Genomic DNA, 21,643 nt, shown 5'->3' with positions numbered 1-21,643 from the left:
AAGAAAAAAATAATTGAAACATTAAAATTATCTTTTTGCCCATCATTTTTATATCATTTATACAAGTATTATTACATATTATATCTTTCGTTAATAAAGTCAATCACATTAATATAAATGAGATTAAGTTTTTCATAGAGATTTTAATATAAATTTTTTAAATTTAAAAATCTGAACAAAAATCTAGCTACAATGGATATAGTCTGTAATTGATACAATTATGATGTTATGTCGCCTAATCCCACCTTAAAAGATAGGTATAGCAAGAAGAATTCCTCAAATATCGTGCATCAGCATGGGACCCATGCTGCATGACATGGATCGTCCGAAGAAATGGGTCTATGCTGATCGTAATTAATCCATAGAATTAATTAATCATAATTAATTAATTAATTATCCTCAAATATCCTCTTTAATTGTCGTAATTAGTATCCTCAAATATCATAATTAACCGTAAATATCGTAATTAACCAACAAATATCCTCAAACGACGAACTCATCCCACCACGTGGGAGACAATCGTTGGGCGTAATTAATCCATTATGGGGCCTATCAAAACAATGGGTCTATGGTGATCATAGTCATAGTGACGAGGATCAAGTGTCCTAACTATGTGAGCAAGCATTTAAAGATCGGTCCTAACACCAACCTCTTTAATTATGTTGTTTTCTATTCTCTTTTAATAAATTAGGTTGTTTAAGGATTATAATAAATTTTGTTAATGAATCTAAAGAATGTAATTTGTCTTGAAAAGTTAGAACTTTAATCAAGAATGGGTCTAATTGCTAATCCTTTTCTTTTTCTTAATAAAAATCAATCCACGTCATTGACAGCTAGAATTGAAGCTTTGAAAACTACCTCATTTATGATGCAACTTAGATAGAAAATCTCAACATTGACTGAGTTTATTTGTGAAGATTGCAATATACTCAATTGATAATAGAAAGAGAGGAGCTTTTACCAAACCAAGGATGAGGACAATTTGAATAGTTGGTTGTGACATAATTGTCAAATTTATATCAACAACATTTGATGCACACATGATTTACTCTTTACCTCTAAAACAAAAAAAAAATCTAGTGGTAACAAAAATAAAGGAACACATACAGGAATGCAGTTACAGTGAACATCTGTTAATTTGATGATAGTTCATAGATGTAACTTGATTTGCTCATTTATGGACAGTAATCCATACCAAAAAAATAAAAAAAAACACTATGTTGGAGTCAATTAAAGGCCTAAACATCACAAAATGACAAGCCACAAATCTTGTGGACATGAAGATGTCAACTATAGATTTCGACTCTTGATAAAGGTACTATGATCAAATCTTATCTTTATTACTTACCTTTTGTAAAATATATGTTTATCTAGATCTTACACAAGATGGGTCATTGTCATAGTTGTCTGCAAAATATAATAACTTTTTATAGACTTGTTAGTTGGAGTTTGAACATTTCTTGGCACATTCCACCCTGAAGTAGATATTGGCATGCTACAATTAGGGAGGCTTCTTCAACCAAGACTCCACTACTGTGGCAAAAGACTGGTGGTGCAGTTAAAAGGTGCAACTAGGTGGGGGAATGCGGACAAGGGGAGCTGTTTGTAGATGGAAGCTAAATCTTAGTTGGATTCAACTGTCACACAGACGAAGATACATCAATGGAGTTCCAATCATAGATGTGGGGCTATCTCTTCTTTGACATCTAGCATGCAGAAAAAAGTTTTTGGTATTAAGCATATCAATTTATTTACTGAACATGAGCTTCAGAGCAGGCAGTGTGAGAGATACCTGAGAAGCACGAAGGATTTAACCAAATAGATCGTGAATATCTAAATTAAATATAGCTAAATCCTCGCTGGATTCGACTGTCACACAATTGAATAAACTTCACTGGTTGTCCCAGGCTTAGATAGGGGACCTGTTTCTGGCATAATAGTGTTGTGAAGAAATTGTTTTAGTGATGATAAATATATTAACTTAATTCACTGAACAGCTTATAGAGCATTGCGAAAGATCACTGAGAAGCTGTGCAGACTGCAACAGGAATTCTTTACGTAGGAGACCTATCATGCACTGGATATCCAATAAAATGATCTGAAACACTTGTACTCTTTACATACAATACACCACAACTCAAACTGCAAGTGTCAGATTCTAAAATATGCATTTGGACTTTTTTTTTTTAATATAAATAGGTTTCTAGAATGGACAAATACATCTTGACGAACTAAACTAGTTGATATCTTTGAAATTTATCAAATTAGATCTAATATATCATCACAATATCAATATCTTGGGTGTGAAGAAACACCTTTTAATATATTTAAGTCTTACAAAAAAAAAAAAACTTAAGTTCAGATATATAATCTTGGATCTTCTGCTTATAAGTTGCAAAGATGTATCTTTATGAATAATATTTAATGCCTTTCAAGTTAATTTTATATGCCAGAGCTTTGTTTATGACTATCAGTAGACAAAAGAGAGTTAAATCTCTCTGTATAGTCTTATAAATCAAGAAATAACCCCATTTTTTGAAACTTCAAAACTTGATTCTAATGCAATATCAGCTCAATCTTCTCAAGATCTTTATCACAAAGTTTCTATAAATCTTTTACTCTATTATAGATATAAAAAAAAGGGTTTAAATGCAGTACCAGATTAACTTATTTGGGTACTTTGTCGTTTAGAAATCTCAATCCACTTATGAGGGATAGAATCCAGATCAAAATGGGAAGAATAATATTGTATTCAATTGGCTTGCTATATATCTAAACCCAAAAGACTACCAAGCGATTGAGTAATGAGACTCCTCTTCTTGTGTAAATGTTCATCATCTTTGTTAATTCAGACCTCTAAGTAAGTTGAGTTGGATGGGAGAGTGAGGGAGAGGAATCATCAGTACGAGAATGCATTTAGTTTATGCAGCCAGACTACTATCTTGTCATTCTGGTACTGAACATTCATGGAAATTGTTGTGCAATATGGCAGCCACAGTGGATGAGTCCCTGTAAAAGTAGAAGAAATCACCATGATCAGTACCTCAGATTTGAGCTGGTAACTTATCACCCTGTCCGTTCATCAGTGCCAGCTTTCTCAACCTCCTTCCAGTACTCCTGTCCTCACTGCCTGAGGCCTCCCCACATGATCTGTGTGGCCGGCTGCCCCCGCCTCACCTCTATCTACGAAACCAGCTCACAATCATTAGCACAGCCAATGACGCATCTTGCATGTTTGATTCAAGCAGTCTCACATGGTCTATCTTTATGCTCCCGTGCTTTCATGGGAATCGGATGGGGGGAACGCTTTCTCCCTCACTGCAACTCAGCCATGGTGTACTGCTCCAGCTGCTTAGCTTTGAAGACAGTGTGGTCCGGGATCATGTGAGACTTGTATGCTTGTCGAACCAGCAGCAATCAAGGTGGGGTTATGTGACAGTTGCAGCTCCGGCCGGATCACGTTGCGGCGGCCAATAGGCTCGAGGAGGTCACAGCGCATGTCCGGAGGAAGAGAGGATCCTCGATCCAACTCTTATGGCTAGTTTCTGCTGCTTTTAGCTAGGATTTGTCGTTCAGGAAGCCTTTGCATGACAAAGGAAGGGATATTGTGCAGGGCAGTGGTGCTGATTAGACCTCGACCTTTGTTGCAGTCCATCATGTGAGAAGGTACTAAGAAACACCTACACCCCATTAATGTGGCCTTGATTGCAATGCTCGGGATCACTCAATTATTTGAGATGCTTGATGTGCTCCTGCGTCATACACTGGTTTGCAGCAACTCTTCTGGATAAGCACATCTCGCTCTGACAGGCGTGTGCCTGCTAGGTTATCACAGTCTAAGTAAAAGCCACAGTGAAAGCACGGAGAAATCACTCTGGTGTCTTGGAATAGCATCATCGATCATACTTGCATTTGGATTAATCTGATGTACTTGGCTGCTGCAAAATCCAGTACATAATTGAATTGTCTCTTGTCCAGAGCTTGCTTCTAAACATTGAGGACAAGTAGTTCGGTTTGCTACTATTATCAGGGGCCCTTGTTCTTTTTTTTCTCGCTCTACGATGGCATCGGATTCTGCAGAATCACATGATGAGAACCCTAATAGGGATCATGGGACCAAATGAGAGCTCGACAGGCGTCCAAATTAAAGGAGTTCAGCTGCGAGTGTCCTGCCTTTCATGTGGGACTCACGTCTTTTCGAGATCATGTTTGATGTAGGATGATCGTGAAACAAAGACTAGTTGCCAAAACTTATTAGTGCAAAAGCTAGGAGCAGAGCCAAAAGCGAAGCGTTAGGAGTAGTCACCTGTGTGACCTCATGGCATGCATGCATGCATGCCCACCTTTCCAGCTCAATGCACGTCCCACCGAGTTACGAGTACTCTCTCTCTCTCTCTCTGATGATGGTGATGATAGATACTTCATGTATGTGAATGGCAAGTGCTGGCTGATGGTGGAGGATAATGACAAGGGGAAAGCAGCAAACGAGAAACATAAAGATGGCCTGGCTAGCAGAAAGGACACCACCATTATTGCTAGCTTTCAGTTGAGTGTACCATGCGAAGAGGAGAGGGTTGCCGTTAGTGGGGAGGCCCCAAGTGAAGAAGGGGAGGGGGCAGGTTGCTTCATCAAGTGCCTTCAAACAAGAGGAGCCTCGCTGCCGTAAGGCCAGGCCACATGACACACAAAGCCTCTCTTTGGATAAGGGTTTTGGCCGATCATCTTGTTTGCTAGCCAAGAGATGAGGGAGGGGTCTATTACGATGGGCTGTTCGCCTCCTGTGCTAACTGCTAAGGGAGAGGGCCATCCATATATATCCCATCCTCAGGAGCCCAGAGGACAGCTTGCGAGAATTATGTGTGTGGATGTCACTCATCATCTTCACATTGCACTGGTGTGGAAGAACTGTAAGAGCCGGAGCGAGAACATGTAAATATCAGGCATATTTTCTTTAGGATACACTGATTTCCTCATAAACTGGAAACTCCATGCTTTGGATATCTTTCAAAAGCAACTCCAGAACAAAAATAACAGCAAACAGAAAGAGAGAAGATTCGAAAAGACGAACACCTCTATTTTATGGAATCACCTTTGTATTTCTTTGTTTCTCTTAATAAACGTTCTAATAAAAATTATTATTTAGTAAATATTACATGTATTGGAACATAGATATATAATAGATAGTGGGCACTTTAAACATCGAGAAGAGGAAAGAACGAAGAATGTAGACAAAAAGGATAGAATTTGATTCGATTTCACTTCTCCAAATCCAATACATGCACCGATCCATGCATTGCACATACAACACGTTTGATATCCATAAATGTAAAACATTTGTGAAAAGAATCATATGCCGATGGAGCTTTGTGAGGATATAAACCCTTTGATTAAATTACTTCGAAAACTCGAGTTAAAACTCTCTTTTGTCCATCTACTAAGGCTCTTTTGTGAATACACTTTCGGATATTAATACTATAGATCCGTATGTTTATCTCGATCGCATTAGACGAAGATTTTTTTCCTAAATGTTGTAATTGATTTGGATCTCAATAACTTGCAATTATAGAAGGTGAAGTTCTTTCAATAATCTTGTAAGCTACATTTGTAGTTACCATTACAAGCATACGAGGTGGCCATTGATGCATAAGCTATGATTGGCTGCTTCGTTGAAGTCCATGAAATTGCATTCTCTCCCATGAAGTACACACAAATTTTTATGGTTTATATAATACAGTCATCAGTAATCGACTTGTAGCTTATGGCACTTTTCATCCAACTGTTCAAAATTATCAGAAAAGTGATCATTTACTTGAACCGAATTATTAAGATTAATCTTCTATGTGAACGATCGATTTGTAGTACATATGTGGTATGTGGGAATATATGCAATTTATATTTGGATGGTTTAGAAATTACCTAACATTTTTACATAAAATTATTAGGGAATCAAAATTTGAAGTTATGATATTTATACTATTTAAGTAAATTTTTTTGGGTGGTATGTTAATTGATTTTGGCCATGGATCATTTAAGCCCTCATGATTTACTTATGTCTAAAATTATCATATATTATAAAAAACGTAACATATAAGCCCCTCCCATCAAGTCTGAGTTAACAGAAGTTAGAATCTCCTTACGTGACATGCTGACTCATATAAATCATTAATATAATGACGTATATAATTTAAATTTAAAAAATATTAAGGTCCATTTTAGCCCATATGGTTTTGGCCATACATCACTTAAGTTATTATGGTTTACTCGTGTTTAAAATAACTTATATATTTTTAAAAACATAGCATATAAGTCCCTCCCGTTATGTCTAAGTTAATAGACATTAAAGTCTACTTATGCGGCATACTAACTCACAATAAACCATTAATATAATGACATATATAATTTATGTTTCAAAAATTATTGAGGTCCATTTTGTCGAGGAAGAGAAAGCGACGAAAGCTATAGTGGTGGACGAAAGTGGAGAGGCAGAGATAGGAAAGACTAGAGGTGGAGGTGAGGGAGAGCTGGACTACCATGTTGTAGGCGCGACGGGTGGGGGCACAAGAGATTATGAAGTAAAAGGTGATGAGATGAAGATGCTCAGGAGGAGAAAGATAAACCAGGAGACTACTGCATGCCCAGCGTCGGACTAGTTGACACATATCCACTTAACGTATGATTGGAAGCTCTTGAGCTCATCGTCAACGTGGGAGAGGCTACATGCGTATGATATCTTGCTAGGCAGCAATAACTTAATGCTGCTACTAGTGGTCGCTTCCTCCCGCCATTGATGATGGTTTAAGCTTTTTAAAAAACTTTAATTACATATATTATTATATTAATAATTTATTATGAGTCAACATGTCACAAATAAACTCTAATGTCTGTTAATTCATTTAACAGACTTGACGAGAATGACTTATGTATTATATTTTTTTAAAATATAAGGGTTATTTTAGATACAAATAAATCATAAGGACTTAAGTGATCAATGACCAAAATCACAAGAGCTAAAATAGACCTTAATCTTTTTTAAACTTAAATTACATGTATCATTATATTAATTATATCTTTTAAGTTTATGCACAAACACTAAGTCAATCTACGTCTACATACTCGTAAGCTTATTAATACATGGAATATTCAAGAAGAGGGGTGTGGTAGGAAATCATAAAATTTTGATCCGTCCCACCATAACATTTGATCTTGTCAAAGTTGTTTTGAATGAATGGCTGAGATAAAAAAAAAAAAAAAAGACTGTGTAGTGAACATAGCTCAGCTTTCTCACATTCTTCCATGGTTGGAGGAAAGTAGCCACTGCCCTCTTTGTCTACTATGGATTATAGCATGTAAAACCTCATGCTTATACTTTTTGAGTGTACATGGCTTCATATTAGATAGGAATTTGAAAACACACATATATCCAGCTTGCTTAAACATAAGTTGCTGCATCATAACATAGTAGTATGATAGTTCTCATTTTCATTTTCACTGTTGGTGTTGCTTTGTTTTCCGCATCAAATTACATGGCGGCCCATCACCATATATGCAAAAGAAGTTGGAATAGAGTTGAATTTTTGTTGATAGTACTATAAGCTCTTCTTATAATTTATTTTAGCCTTTCATATTTGCTCTATTTTGGTGATTCTTAGATAGAAAGTTAGATGTTCTACTACAGCAAGCGTGTTGTATCTATCTCGTGAAACACATTCATGGTTGAAGTGGAGCTCTGGTAAGAAAAGGAAAAAAAAAAATAGATGATAGAGATTTAAATCCTCTCTTTTAATTAAGTTTTTTAATATTTTTAAATTTAATTTATTTTTATAATACGTTCCAAGTGATGTCTTCTTTTTAAAAAAATATCTTCAAATTGAGAAGCTTGATAAAAATATTCATAGTTTGATTACCAGATTTGATATAGCTCAATGAAACTTTCTTCTCTTTAATTTGATCTCAAATGAAATGGAGACCAATATTGATATGCTTGCTTCCTTCATGGAAGACCAAGTTATTATTAGCTAATGTAATCACTGACTTGTTACCAACATTTATCCTTATAGCACACTTTTTCTTAACTCACTATATCTCTACTTGATCATAATAAATCTTATATATTTATAAAGCCATAGAGTTACAACATTCAAATTTTTATGGTTACATTTATACAATAAATTTTATTGTGTAACCTATCAAAATTACTATTTGTCCTTTATTTTCATAACCCACGAATCCTTCTTTAGTGTAACTTCTCTCTCTTGTCTCTTCAAATTCTAAAAGTTATAATTATTTTTATGCATGTGTTCATGAGAGAGATCTTAGTCCTCTCTTTTAATCAAGTTTATTTATCTTAACTAGCTCTACCTGGAATTCAGTGTGAAACTAAATGCTTGCAACAAATCTTATGTTGCAATAGCAAAATAGTTAGCAAAACACCATCCTCTATATACAATTGCAAGGAATTACTGATCAAAATAGCATCCTCTATGGTTAACAAATGTCATTGTTTAGATTTGATCTCAGTAGCAAGCCATCACTCATTTAAGAGCCTAGTTGACATGATACATTTCTTTGATATTACTTGTTCCATCTCTTTGTTGCATTTTTGTAGCTTCCTGGTGTTCAGCATTAAAGACAATGACAAGAAGAATCCTTGATGCTTGAGTCAGAAATTTAAGATCTTTCTGAGTTTCTTAGTGGTGTAGCAGCTGGTAATCAATTCTAACTTGATTAATCTTGACACTTCTTTAGACTAAGCACTATTTGGCTATGAATTTACTGAGTTATCATATATGATACACAGTCTCTGCAGGCACCACTTACTCAGGGGGCAATTATGAGTTCTATTGGTACCAAGTGTATTGGTTCTGATAGAATGAAGTTGACAAGTATGTTATTTCTAGTCACAATATTAACATCATTATTGCTCCCACCCATCTTTCCAGTACACTGCAGCTAATTTGTAAAAAAGAAATCATACTTGGTCAATCTTGGAAGCCAATCTGAACAATGATAAAGGAAAAGAAATTATCTTATGGTAGGTGATGCTAATTTAAGTTTAAAATCTGAAGAAACTTAGCAAGCAGTGTCAATTATTCTTCTCAATGATTTTGCAAAGATGTTCTGTTCCAGTCCAACTAAGCTTCAATTTGAATAGGGGAATGGAGCAATCGAAGAAAGCTAATAAGCTAAATGAAATAAGATTGCTTGTACAGCTAAATGTCAGTCAATCATTTTTAGATTCCACCAACATGAACAATGTTCATCAACAGTAGAGACTGGTTTGAGATACAAATGACAAAAGTAGAAGAGACCTTTAACATAATCTCCATGGCTTCTCACATGGATTTCTTTGACATGCTTCTTGCTCATTAGCTGTGAATCCTGTACAATTACATCAATTAGTAAATGCCGAGAATTAAACTACCAAATCAAGATTATTGAAAGATGCAAAGAACAGAATTATGCTATCAAATGGAAGATTACCTTTTGTACTCCTAACTCGATGTGCATGTAGGCTTTCGAGGTGGAAGTTGATGATGAGGTGTTCTCTGCAGCGTAGATCAGCAAAGTGAAATTATATGAAGAAAGATAACACTCAGCTGTAAATGGTTTGCCATCACTGGAAGTGGGAATTTGTTGTCTTTTAGAGATTCTTATTGAATGATAAGCAACTCATGAGTCGACCTACCTTTAACTTGGGCTTCAGGGATTCAGTTGCAGTTTTTGTCTTTGAACTTGTTCCTGCCTTTTAAATTGAAAAAAAAAAAAACAATTGAAAAGTGAGCTAAAGTTGGACATTTTATCACAGTACTTTCTTCTACATAATATTAAAAAAAATGATTCTGATTATCAATGGATTAGCATCCTGTATCAAGATTTGCAATTTCGGTTATTGGACCGTGCTGGTCCATGGCTAAACCATGTCGAAATTTACTGCAGTGCTATTGATGGAGGGAGAGGAGAGGAAGATGAAGAAAAAAAATAAAAAGAGAAGGGGGAAGAGAAGAGGGAAGAGGAGGTGGAGGAGGAGGACAAGAAGGTGCCCCAAGCGGGTGGTGGACATGTTGACAGTGGTCAAACGATACTGAAAGGAAAAAAAGTGAGTCGGACTGGACTCGCAGATATGGTTTGCTCCATGTACCGGTTGGCGGTCAGACCAGTAAAAACCGATGAAACTATACTAACAGTCAGTTTTGCGATCCATGTCCAATACATTGTATTTTACCCTTGGTTGCTACTAACAATTCACTGCCTTAGACAGACTTATCCCTATTAATTCTCTAAAAGCTTTTGCTGACATAAGGAACAGAAATGGTAGCTTACAGAGCATATTAACCCAATTTTTTCCTCCTATTATATCAGACTAGAATAAGTTCAAGGCATTTAAGGTAAATTCAAGAGGCTTACCATGCCAAGGACCCAGTCAGCAGAATCAAAGTAGGCTCTTTCATGGTCCTGTAACCAGAAAAAACAGAACAAATGACATGGATCAATTACTTCAACAAGTAGTCTTATTTGTTTTCAGCAAACAACTTCTCTTTTTCAGCAATCTACAAGTGGTTTCTGCAGTAGAAGTGTGATTTGCACCATCTTAATATAATGCTAGAAGACTTTTTTCTTGTCCTCATGATCCAGAATAAATGGTGGTGCCACTAAAACTATTTATGTGATCACAAAGTAAAGATGCTTATCCTTAAGTTTAAGTTTGGATGGAAACTAAATAAGTTCAAAGTATGCTGACCTTTGAAATCAGTTGCTTTTTAGGCACAATGCTTCCATACTTATTTTCCACCTTTACCTGGAATTAAGCAAATATCTGAATTCTTAGGAGCAAGTGATACACAATTGGAAAATGGAAACATATGTATTCTCTAATTAAAATATTTTATAAAAATGCAAATGTCTTTTTTCTCAATTCTCAGAAAAAAAAGATGTTATGAGCATAAGAAACAAGGAGTAGATAATTGTGACAAAAAAATTGATGGCATAACTGAACTGATGTAATGTTTATGGTCTTCATTGGCAACTCCATATGATAGAGGTGGAAAATCTTAGTGGTCCATAGGTTCCTTTCACCCCAATAATTTGTCATGATCTGATTAGTATGTCTCACCTACCAAAAGCAAAAGAAAAGCAATAGCAAAAATCAAAACAGTGCCTACAGTGGATGTTTGGGCAGCTGAAGAAACTGCTGAAGTGAGTTCAGGGTCTAAAGGACTAAACTTTAATTCAGGGAAAACAGAAATCATTATACAGGAGTTGATTTCTCACTTTTATTTGATCCAAATAGACTTTTGTTTCAAGATAAACAAACAATTAATCAAAGAAAATTCTGAAATATTTTCCGACATAGAGTAATTTTGCCTATGCAAGCTTGTGCCAAACCTAAGTTCATCCAAAGTCACCTGAAGAAGTCTTTGTATGTCTTTTAAATGAAAGAACCCGCATAAAAGGGTTAGTTTGTGTCCTTAATGCTGGAAGCGTTCCTCAAGAACCATTTTGAAGGGCAAAGATCAGATACTTAATCGGTTGATATGCATTGAGATAAATAAGACTGCGGTGCTACTATATCTTTCTTTATGGCAATTCTACTTAAAATGGCCTGTTTAGCCAATGCCTACATTATAAACCATGTTCCATACACATAAATCTAAAGTATATTTTCCCTCTAAATCACTTGAAAAATTCACAAGAGTGAACCAGAAACCTGAAGTTAAGTCAGACAATCCCTCTATCATCAATTGGAATTTAAACTGAACACTAACATCAATCCTTTACTTCTCTATTGCACATCCTCATCAAAGAATATTAACACGAGAGTGTATTCGTTTCCACGAAGCCGAAAGATTTTACCCTCCAAACTGGTGGAGTTCAAGAAAAACTTTCCTTTTTTCTTTGGAGGAACGAGAAAGATTTCTCCTACGACCCAATCCAATTCACTAGAAACTTTAATCAAGAACAGAAAAGGTTTTAAATACAAAATAAACTTATATTAAGTGCTAGTTGTATTGAGTGAGACCAACGAGTGTTTACCTCTTCACCTTGGGACGCAACATTCCCCTCATTACAGCCTGCCATATCCCTTCCTTTTCTCTCTCTCTCTCTCACTCTCTCTCTGCATAAAAAGGTTGGGCGATTTAGTGTTGACATCGTGAGACAAACGGAAGTAGAAACATACCCAGCTAACTACATCGATCTTACTTGGATTGAGAGTAGAGCAATGAAATCTTGAAACAAGATGCAAGTGTTGGCCAAATGGGAGGATGAGTCCAACGAGAACACTTTGAGGCTTCAAGAAATAGTTGGAAAGAGATGAAGTGTGAAGACAAATGGACGCATAAGGAACATATTTAAGTTTTGCGGGTAGGAAGATTAAAGGAGAAGTTTGAGTTGGATGTGATAAATGGTGAGGGGAAAAATGACAAAACTGTGAGATCCCGTTGAAGTTTGTGGTTCTATAGTTAGCTCATGTCACTTTTGCTCACATTATCTCACACTCAGCCGACACCCCTTTCCACTCTCCCAACCTTTGGGTTTTATTGCCTTTGGATTTGCCTACTTTTATCTCATCTTTTTCTCCTCCCACACTGTCTATCTTTTGCATCATCACTTTTCTTTTCTCTTTTGTCCCCTTTATCGTTTAGCCTATTGAATATTCCTCTATATCCATTCTTGCGTGGACTAAATCTACTGTGGATAGCATCGAAGATATGGTCGCAAATGCATGAGGGTTAGGAACATGACAGACTCTCTTGGATATCCTTTGTGTGCGACCATTTTAAAGCTAGCTAAGTTATTCTTTATGCTAATAAAGAGTTACTAATAATTGTCTTTCTGTCGATAAACTTTGTTTTAAGTGTCATAATTTAGGAAAAATTAACTAATTATATGATAAGGAGTGTCTATAGTGATGACATAAAAGGAGAATTTAAAGAAAACAAAAAAGAACAAGATGGTCATGGCTTATTTTTATTTTAGAGACAGATGATGGCAACTGATAATTGTATCTGACTGTCTTACCAATCAAAAGATGATTTGGCAATGTTGTATTAAGAAAACAAATCCAAAGGAATGAAAATTTTTGGCATATAATAGCAACAAGAAACCACTTGCAGATATTATAATAGAAGTAGCAACTAAAATCAACTCTTCTTTATTTGACACAAATAAAGAATGAAGTAATGCAAGTAGTTCAATCTCCAAAGAATCAGAAGAATTGAATTGATATTTTGCATGTTCTTATCAATTTATCTGGAATCAGTTCATTAAGAATTGAACTGATCTCATCATTACTTTGTTTAAGTTCTCATTAAAATTTATGCTCCAGCTAGTTTAAAAATAAGTTATTTCTACTTCCCTAGAAACAATTATATTTATCAATATATGTTGCGCCACTCACTTTATGAACACACACTTTCTATCAGGAAAAGAAATTACCAAAATCCATAATTAAACATTTACAGAAATAAAAACGACCATTTGTAATATGTCTCTAGAAACTATATATTATAAAATAAAATTTTTATTTAATAAAATTTATTTTTATGAAAATCATTGTGTAAAAAAAAAAAAAGTGTGATCTTAACTATCATTATACTCTCTCTCCCAGTTTTTTACCATTTCAAAAATTTAAAGATATAAATACAATGAAAATTATCATTTTTATTCTCAATAATATAAGCATAAGAGAGTGCTTTCTCTCCCCCCCCACCCCCCCTCCTATATATATATATATATATATATATATATATATATATATGCTCTGAAAAAAATCTTTGATTTGATAAATTTCAGGAAAGAGCCTTAGTTTTTCAAAATAACAAAAGTAAACCGCCAACAATATTTCATATAATTGAAATATTCTCTTTTTACATTTTTAAAAGAGAAGATTCAAAAGAATCAAATCAAATCATCTCTTTTTATCTAATCAAATCATATAATTGAATCAGTTCAACTAATTAAAACAAATAATTTTAATTGCTTATGCCTCAAGATAACTAAAACATTACAATGAGGTAGTTGAATATGAGGTAGAGAAGATGACTAAATTTAAAGTTAGTAAAAGATTATGATTACATGATCAATTACTATGCTAAGAAAGTAAATATAGTTATTGATGCAATGAGTAGAAAGTCAACAAATTTAACCACTTTATTAACTGCTCAATCACCTCTCTATATAGAAATGTAAAAATTTGAATGTAAAATTGGTAGTACTATCACTACAACCAACCCTTTAAGGAAAACTAAAGAGTTACAAGTTAATGACCCTTATTTGAACTAATTAGAGTATAAGATTGAGATAGAAAAAAAAAAACTTTTCACGTTGATAAAGAGGTAATCAGATTTCAGGGTAATTGTGTGTACCAGAGGAACCAAGTATAAAATAAAATTTTTTAATAGAAGTATATTGATCTTTATACTTAGATCACACTAGGAAAACTAAGATATACAAGGATATGAAAAAGCACTACTAGTGGTTAGGAACGAAGAAAGATATCATCCAATTTGTTCAAAAATGTCTCACTACTAGTGGTAGTAGTGAAATAATAGAAAACAAAATTACAAATTTTCTACAGAAATGATTTCATCATCGTGCGAAGATTGATACGTAAAAATCATAAAATTAAAAAAATATGTATATATATATATATATATATATATATGAAAGATATGTTATTTAGAATATATATATATATATATATATATATATATATATATATATATATATATATATATATATATGAAATTGTATATATGCTTTGCTATCATCTAAGTGAATAAATTTAATATTTCTCTGACTCGTTAATCTATAAAAAAAAAAAAGTATTCTTATCTCCATTCACCAGCCAATGATATTTATTCTTAACCCATCATTTCGAATATATTTATATATTAAGAGCAATCATCTTGTTATAAAGACATGAGACAGTGCAATATATAGCTTTGGATACCAAGCCAATAATTCCCAATTAAATCAATAATCTCATGATACCCCAGCCATATAGGTTCAAAATGAAATAACTTGACTTTATGATGATCTCCATTGCAATCTTTCACCTTAATGAGTAAATACTACTGATCAGAAGCAATACGAGGTAAAATAAAATACAAAAGTATCCACAAATAAGACATTCTAAGAATCATTAATCAGAATCTATCTAAACTGGCAGCTATTATCTTTATCAAATCTATGATTACACTAAGTGAAACAAGGTCTCAACAAACCAGCATCTAAGAGACGAACATTAGAAATAAAATTTTACACATCACAACATGCTACTAAGAGTAAGAACAATACTTGATACATAGCCGAGAGTAACCGAGATCTTTTTTAGAAAACTTAAATTTTCGATAGAATAGCATTTAAATCATTACAAAGCAACCAAGCAGGAAGAGCAAGAACAAGGACATATTATTTATATACTGAGTTGTTATTAATTACATCATGACATATTATTTATATACTGAGTTAATATATGATCCTTTTGAGTCCTCATTAAATTTTTTTAGAAAATTAAATTCTAATTATAAAAAAAAATATTGATAGAAACTTTGATATCAAATCCTACTTTCACCGTTTACATTTATAAAAATATATATTTTAAATATTTAAATCCTTCATAAATGTCCTATCACTCGTTTAATAAGATGAAATTAATTACTAATGATCATAGTTATTAATGAATTTAAAAACATTAATATTTAAAATATTTTTATCATTTTCATGGAATATTGGACTCCTTTCCTAAACTTAAATTTGTCTTAATTAGTCAAATGGAAGAATACTAATGTAAAGAGAAATACATAGTAGTCTTGAAAGAAATTAATGTCAAAATATACAGGGTTATCTATATATGTGAAATTATTCTGGAAGGATATATATAAATATATATATACATATATATACATATACATATATACATATATATATATATATACATATATACAATAATTATCTATATATATATATACATATAAATATGTTCAATAATCATGTACTCGTTTTATGTCCCCGAAATTTGATATAGCAAATCCGGTGAACTATCCATCACATAAACCACGTTTGAATTCCGAGAACCATGGCTTAGGTCCGACTCAGCACTTGCATGACGTTGCTGGAGTCACGTGGTGCCAGGAAACTGTACCGTGGGAATCTCCGTCGTCGAACGTTCACGAGTCCCTCTTCCTCTCCTTTCCCAAGAGGGGCTCCTCCCTGTCACCTATTTTTTTTCTGCCTCGTATCGGTTACCAGCGTCGCCTGCCATCGTCTCTCCTCTCTCGCGATCGCGAGGGGTATTGGTGTTCTAATTCTCCGTCTCTCTCGCTTTGGCGCACTCCATGGAGGCTGGCGATTCTGGGTTGCTTGCCGGGGCGGAGATCCACGGCTTTCGTACTGTCGCAGGTTCGTTACCTCTTTTGGTCGAATTCTAGGGTTTGGCGGTCGAATTATTGACTCTTGGGTGTTCCCTCGAGCTTGATTACTCTTATCTTTTTGCATTTTTTGTTTCACAAATTAGGCTAATCTTAGAAAACATTCCAGCTACTGATCAAGATTGTGCTCTTTCATGTGGTTGGTATTTGTGCGCAATGAATTAGTAATATGGAGATCCTGGCTTGAGTGCATTTTCTCTTGTTTGCTTCCGAGCTTTGTAGAATCAGTCTCGAGGAAAACTGTACTCAAAGCCTGGGATGATTGCGGTCTTTAGAACGTCGCTCTCCCTCCTGTCGAGATCAGATCATGACTTAATTGGCAATGAGGATCTTATCGTTTTGTAGTCAAATTTCCATGTATATAATAACGCCTCCGATACTGCCATTGTTAATCTCTTTGCTCATCATTCTTCTTTTAGTCTTTTACGTTATTCTACAGTTTTTGTTTTATAGCCTTAATTCTTTTGGAAAATTTGTGGTCCAAACTACTATATATACTACATTTGCCAGACTTTGGCATATTCTATATGAATGATACTGCAAAGCATCAGCATCAGCATGAGGGTGATTTGTCATAATTGGACTGGTGCCCATTGACAACTGAACTCCATGAGATGGAAAACCCAGTAAACATAGAGAGAGACATCTTTTTGAAGTCACATTAACTACCTTGTTTATGTCCTAACCAAGATCTTTTCTTAAGCCCTTTTCTCATGAAAATATTCCTTGCTCAATAATTTTTAAGTATGACATGATTTTACATGAAAATATTCCAAGCTCTTCCCCATCTCAACATGGAGCTCGTTGGTGGTGGTTGCCGCCTACCTTTCTGTTGCTTGCCGAACTCCACTGACCTCATTTCGGGTATTCATTTTCCTCGTGTTCCTCCGGTGCCTCCTTTTGATCCTCCCTCTTTCTCCCCTACCTCTTCATCCTTCTTCCTCTTCCTTCACTGTCTCCTCTTCTTCCTTCCCCTTTGTCCTTCATCCTCTTTCTTCACTGCCTTCTCTTCTTTCTTCCTTTCCCTCCTTTCCTCTTCCTCTTCACTTTCTTCTTCCTCTTCGGTACATACAAGGTTCATTCTATGAAAAGTATATTTTATATATACTTTTGAGTAGTAGTAGATAAAATATGAAAGATAATTTACAAAAGCATAAACATGCACATAGAAAGATATTATCAATAAAAACTGCTGCTGTAGTAATTGTTACCATGCCAAATGCTACAAGATGTGATGTTAAATATATACTTATAAATTTAGAAATATACTAGAGGTCTTTCACGAGATTGCATACAAGTGCAAAAGTTTTCGAACAGAAACTCTCTTGAACTTATAGGACTTAACTCTCATTATTCCAAGTATTTTAAGGTTTGTATCTAGGTGGAAGGAAAACTGTAATGCTGAACTTGGGTAGAAACTCCTCTCCCTTCTTTCTTCAGCTTCCTTTTTATAGATAGTGGAGGATATTTTTGGATTTACTTTTTATTCAGTTTGTGAGTTCATCTCCTATTCTTTCGTGATGTTCTTTTGAAGGATTCACCATATTTGTTTTATATGATGAAGGGGATGTGTTGTTTCTTTCATGACTCATTTGAATGCTTAGCTGTTTATCAACTTTTATCAGAGAATAACCTGTCTTATTTGACTTTTATCAAGAATCTATCTTGTTTATATTTTATCAAGCTTATGATAATTTTGATAATAAATTAAGTACTAAAGATAATGAAAAAGATATATATGAAATTGCTAAAGCTAGGGAAAGAAAGTGTAAGGATTTAGGTAATATTAGATGCATTAAAATGAAGATCAAAGAATAATTGTTAATGATAATGAGATTCAAGAAAGATGAAAAAAATTTATTTTTATAAATTACTTAATGAATATTTCACATAGGACTTAGATTTAATAATAAATAATACTGATATATTTAATAATCATAGATTTATTCATTAAATTAGAGCTAATAAAAATAGATTTATTAAATAAGATGAAAATAACTAAGAGTGTAAGGCCTGATGGTATCCCTATTGAGGTCTGAAAAAGTTTATGGGACAAAGGAGCAGCTAGATTAACTAGCTTATCTAACAAAATCATGAGATTTGAAAAGATGCATGATGAATGAAGAAAGAGTTTTTCAATGTCAATTTACAAAAATACGGATAACATACAAAACTATTTAAATTTTAGAGAAATTAAAATGATGAGCCATACTATGAAAGTTTAGGAAAGACTTATCGAAAGTAGGAAAAGACTTAAGACAAATATTTTTGAAAATCAATTTGGTTTTATATCGAGAAGATCCACCATAGAAGCTATTTATTTATTAAAACTATTAATGAAAAAGTATAGGGAGAAAAAAAAAGATTTGCATATGGTTTTACTAACTTAGAGAAACCCTATGATAGAGTTCCTAGAGATTTATTACGATGAGTTTTAGAATAGAAAGACATATCCACTAATTATGTTTATGTTATTAAAGATATGTATGTTGATGTAGTTATTAGTGTTAGAACTATAAGGAGTGTGCTTAGTGAGTTTCCTATTAGCATAGGATTACACCAAGGATCTTCATTTAGTCTCTTCCTCTTCACATTGATAATAGATAAACTTATTAGTCACTTATATGATAGATCTCCCTAGTGTATGTTATTTGCTGATGATAATCATGATATTGTCTTTATTGATGATATCTTAAGTGGAATTAATTATAAACTCGAGCTATAAAGCTAAGCCTTAGAAAATAAAGGTTTTAGATTAAGTAGGACTAAAACTGAATATATAAAATGCAATTTTAGTGATTCTAGAAATTGACAAGAGAATATAGTTAAATTGAATGGATAAGAAGTCCCTTTAAGTAAAAGCTTTAGGTATCTTGGATCGATTATTCGACAAGATGGAGAAATCAATGAAGAGATATTTAATAGGGTAAAAACAAGACGGTTAAAATGATGAGGGGCGTTAAGAGTCTTGTTTTTTTATTGGATACCTTTAAGATTAAAAGAAAAAAAATAAAACAATTGTGTGACCAATATTCTTTATGGATTTGAGTGTTGGATGGTTAAGAAAAAACATATACAAAAAGTTTGTGTTATCGAGATGAGAATGTTGATATAGATGTATGGAATTAATAAGAAAGATAAGAAAAAAAATACTTTTATTCGTGAACAACTAGGTATCACTTCGATAAAGGATACGATGAGATAAAATCGATTAAGATGGTATGAGCATGTGTTGAGGAGACCTCTGGATGTGGTAGTCATCAAAGGTGTAATAATGAATGTTAGTGGTATGATGAGAGATAAAGGAAGACTTAAAAAGACCCTAATAGAAACTATAAATAAAAATTTAAGTACTCTGAACTTAACAAAGCATATGACATTTTACAGATCTCAATTGCAGCAAAAGATCTATATAGCCGACTCCAACGGCTTTATTGTTGTTGTTTTTGTCTTATATCCTGAGTAATCATCTTGATAAGAATATTATTTATTATCATCCTCTTTTGATAGTGAAAAATAGTTGTGTCTCCGGTCTTGTTCTAGTCTTGTTGACCCCTTTTCTTGTGAATGACTTATAGAACCTTTTTTCTAGTGTTTGACTAAAGCATGAAGTTCCTTTTTTGATAAAGATGTTGCTAACCATGGAGTCCCTTCCATGATTTTGAACATTGTTTTATAAACCTTTACCTATAAATCTTTTCAGATAAGGTAGGATTTTTTATTCTTATCTCCTCTATAACTTTCTCTTTAAGTTCAAAAATACTTCTGGTAGGTGCTTTGGGTAGCATTTGACTTGTAGAATGAATTTTGGATTAAATTTATCTCACCATTTTATGAATATTTTTCTGGTAAGAAATAAGAAAATACTCTTTGTTGATATTAAATTTCTATTTTACTATCCATGATAGATTTATTTCATAGTAGAATTACATGATCAAATATGGTTGTTTATGCATTTCTTTGTAAAAAATTTATGAATTTTCTTTCGAAATTCTTTGTAAATATCAGCCAACATAGATAGTAGAACCATATAGGAGGGTCTTAGTTTTAATTTAAATAAAATAGGAACCAAGGATTTTAATTTCGAATGATCCTGCCCAGTACCGCTACGGCGAAGGAAGAAGAAGTGTCGAGGGACAACCTGGCTATGGCGAGGGAAGAAGTGTCGAGGGAGAAGAGGGAGAAGGCGCTCGAAGAAGAGGGAGAAGAAGAGGGAGAATTGGGAGAACCTCGACGCTTTCTGATCCGGCGCCACCCTCCCTCGATGATCCCGATCCAGGAGGTAACGGAGAGGCGACAGTTCGACGCCTTCTTCGTCGCGCCCTTCGCCCAAGGCCCAAAAATGCCTGCGGCCTTCGCCACGTTCTTCACTGAAGGCTGGAGACATCTGTGGCCTTCGACGTCTTTGCCGAACGTCGTAGATGAGGAGAAGATCGCATTCTTCTCCTCGTCGCGTCGCACCGAAGGCCGGAGACGTCTGCGGCCTTCGACGTCTTCGTCGAATGCCACAGATGAGGAGAAGACCGCGTTCTTCTCCTCGTCGCGTCACGTCACGCCGAAGGCCGGAGACGTCTGCGACCTTTGACGTCTTGGCCGAACGTCGCAGATGAGGAGAAGACCGTGTTCTTCTGCTCGTCGCGTTGCGCCGAAGGTCGGAGACATCTGTGGCCTTCGACGTCTTCGCCGAATGCCGCAGACGAGGAGAAGAAAAGGAGGAGACGTCACTGAGGCAACGTACGCCTCCTTTTTTTTAATTTTTTAATATTATATATATATATATATCGAGTGGTACACCTTGGTGTACTGTTCAAAATACCGATACTGTATGAAATTAAAAACCTTACCAGTTACATATAAATTGATTATTTTGAATAAGCAAGGTATTAAAACATGCATTTTGATAATCCCAATAGTTGTATTTATGTCTTCATGGGATGTCTCGAGAAAAGGTTTGAATATATTAGGATTCTGAGCTATATTCCAATACTTTAATGTCAGAATTTTCACAGTGCATTTTGGATGAAGATTTGAATTGTTCTGATGGTAAATGTTTCATACTGTCAAACCATTTCCTACAAAAAAGATTCAACAAACTTTTTTTCCACTTCAATGAAGAACCATTTATTTGGACCTTATAAGCTATTTAGAGGACGGGTAGTTAGAAAAAAATATTCTTCTAGCTAAAAAACCGAAAGATAAAAAACAAATAATAG

General features: G+C 34.3%; 2 protein-coding genes across 4 annotated transcripts in view; one reads left to right on the top strand and one right to left on the bottom strand.

The window, feature by feature from the left end:
* Positions 1–9,156: 9,156 nt before the first annotated feature.
* LOC135584660 (uncharacterized) lies at positions 9,157–12,536 on the bottom strand. Of its 2 annotated transcripts, XM_065107464.1 has the most exons (8): positions 12,199–12,536; positions 12,031–12,112; positions 10,994–11,110; positions 10,739–10,795; positions 10,405–10,452; positions 9,686–9,742; positions 9,481–9,545; positions 9,157–9,378 (listed from the first exon to the last, which is right to left on the bottom strand). In XM_065107464.1, exons 2-7 carry the CDS (start codon positions 12,073–12,075, stop codon positions 9,492–9,494), a joined length of 378 nt encoding a protein of 125 aa, XP_064963536.1. In that variant the 5' UTR covers positions 12,076–12,112; positions 12,199–12,536; the 3' UTR covers positions 9,157–9,378; positions 9,481–9,491. The 2 variants fall into 2 exon arrangements, with proteins under 2 accessions (XP_064963536.1, XP_064963537.1); XM_065107465.1 differs by lacking the exon at positions 10,994–11,110 and having other exon boundaries at positions 12,199–12,515.
* A 3,603-nt stretch (positions 12,537–16,139) lies between these two features.
* The window catches only part of LOC103985612 (calmodulin-binding transcription activator CBT), a 51,919-nt gene continuing 46,415 nt past the window's right edge, over positions 16,140–21,643 (top strand). For both annotated transcript variants that reach the window (XM_009403362.3, XM_009403361.3), the window contains exon 1: positions 16,140–16,401. In XM_009403362.3, coding sequence (XP_009401637.1) covers positions 16,338–16,401 — 64 coding nt within the window. In that variant the 5' untranslated portion in view covers positions 16,140–16,337. The remainder of the gene's footprint in view (positions 16,402–21,643) is intronic.

The sequence above is a fragment of the Musa acuminata genome, chromosome BXJ2-5 (assembly GCF_036884655.1).
Source record: "Musa acuminata AAA Group cultivar baxijiao chromosome BXJ2-5, Cavendish_Baxijiao_AAA, whole genome shotgun sequence".
Taxonomy (NCBI): Eukaryota; Viridiplantae; Streptophyta; class Magnoliopsida; order Zingiberales; family Musaceae; genus Musa; species Musa acuminata.
Note: the sequence above shows the minus strand (reverse complement) of the source record. Positions and strands in the feature narration are given on the sequence as shown.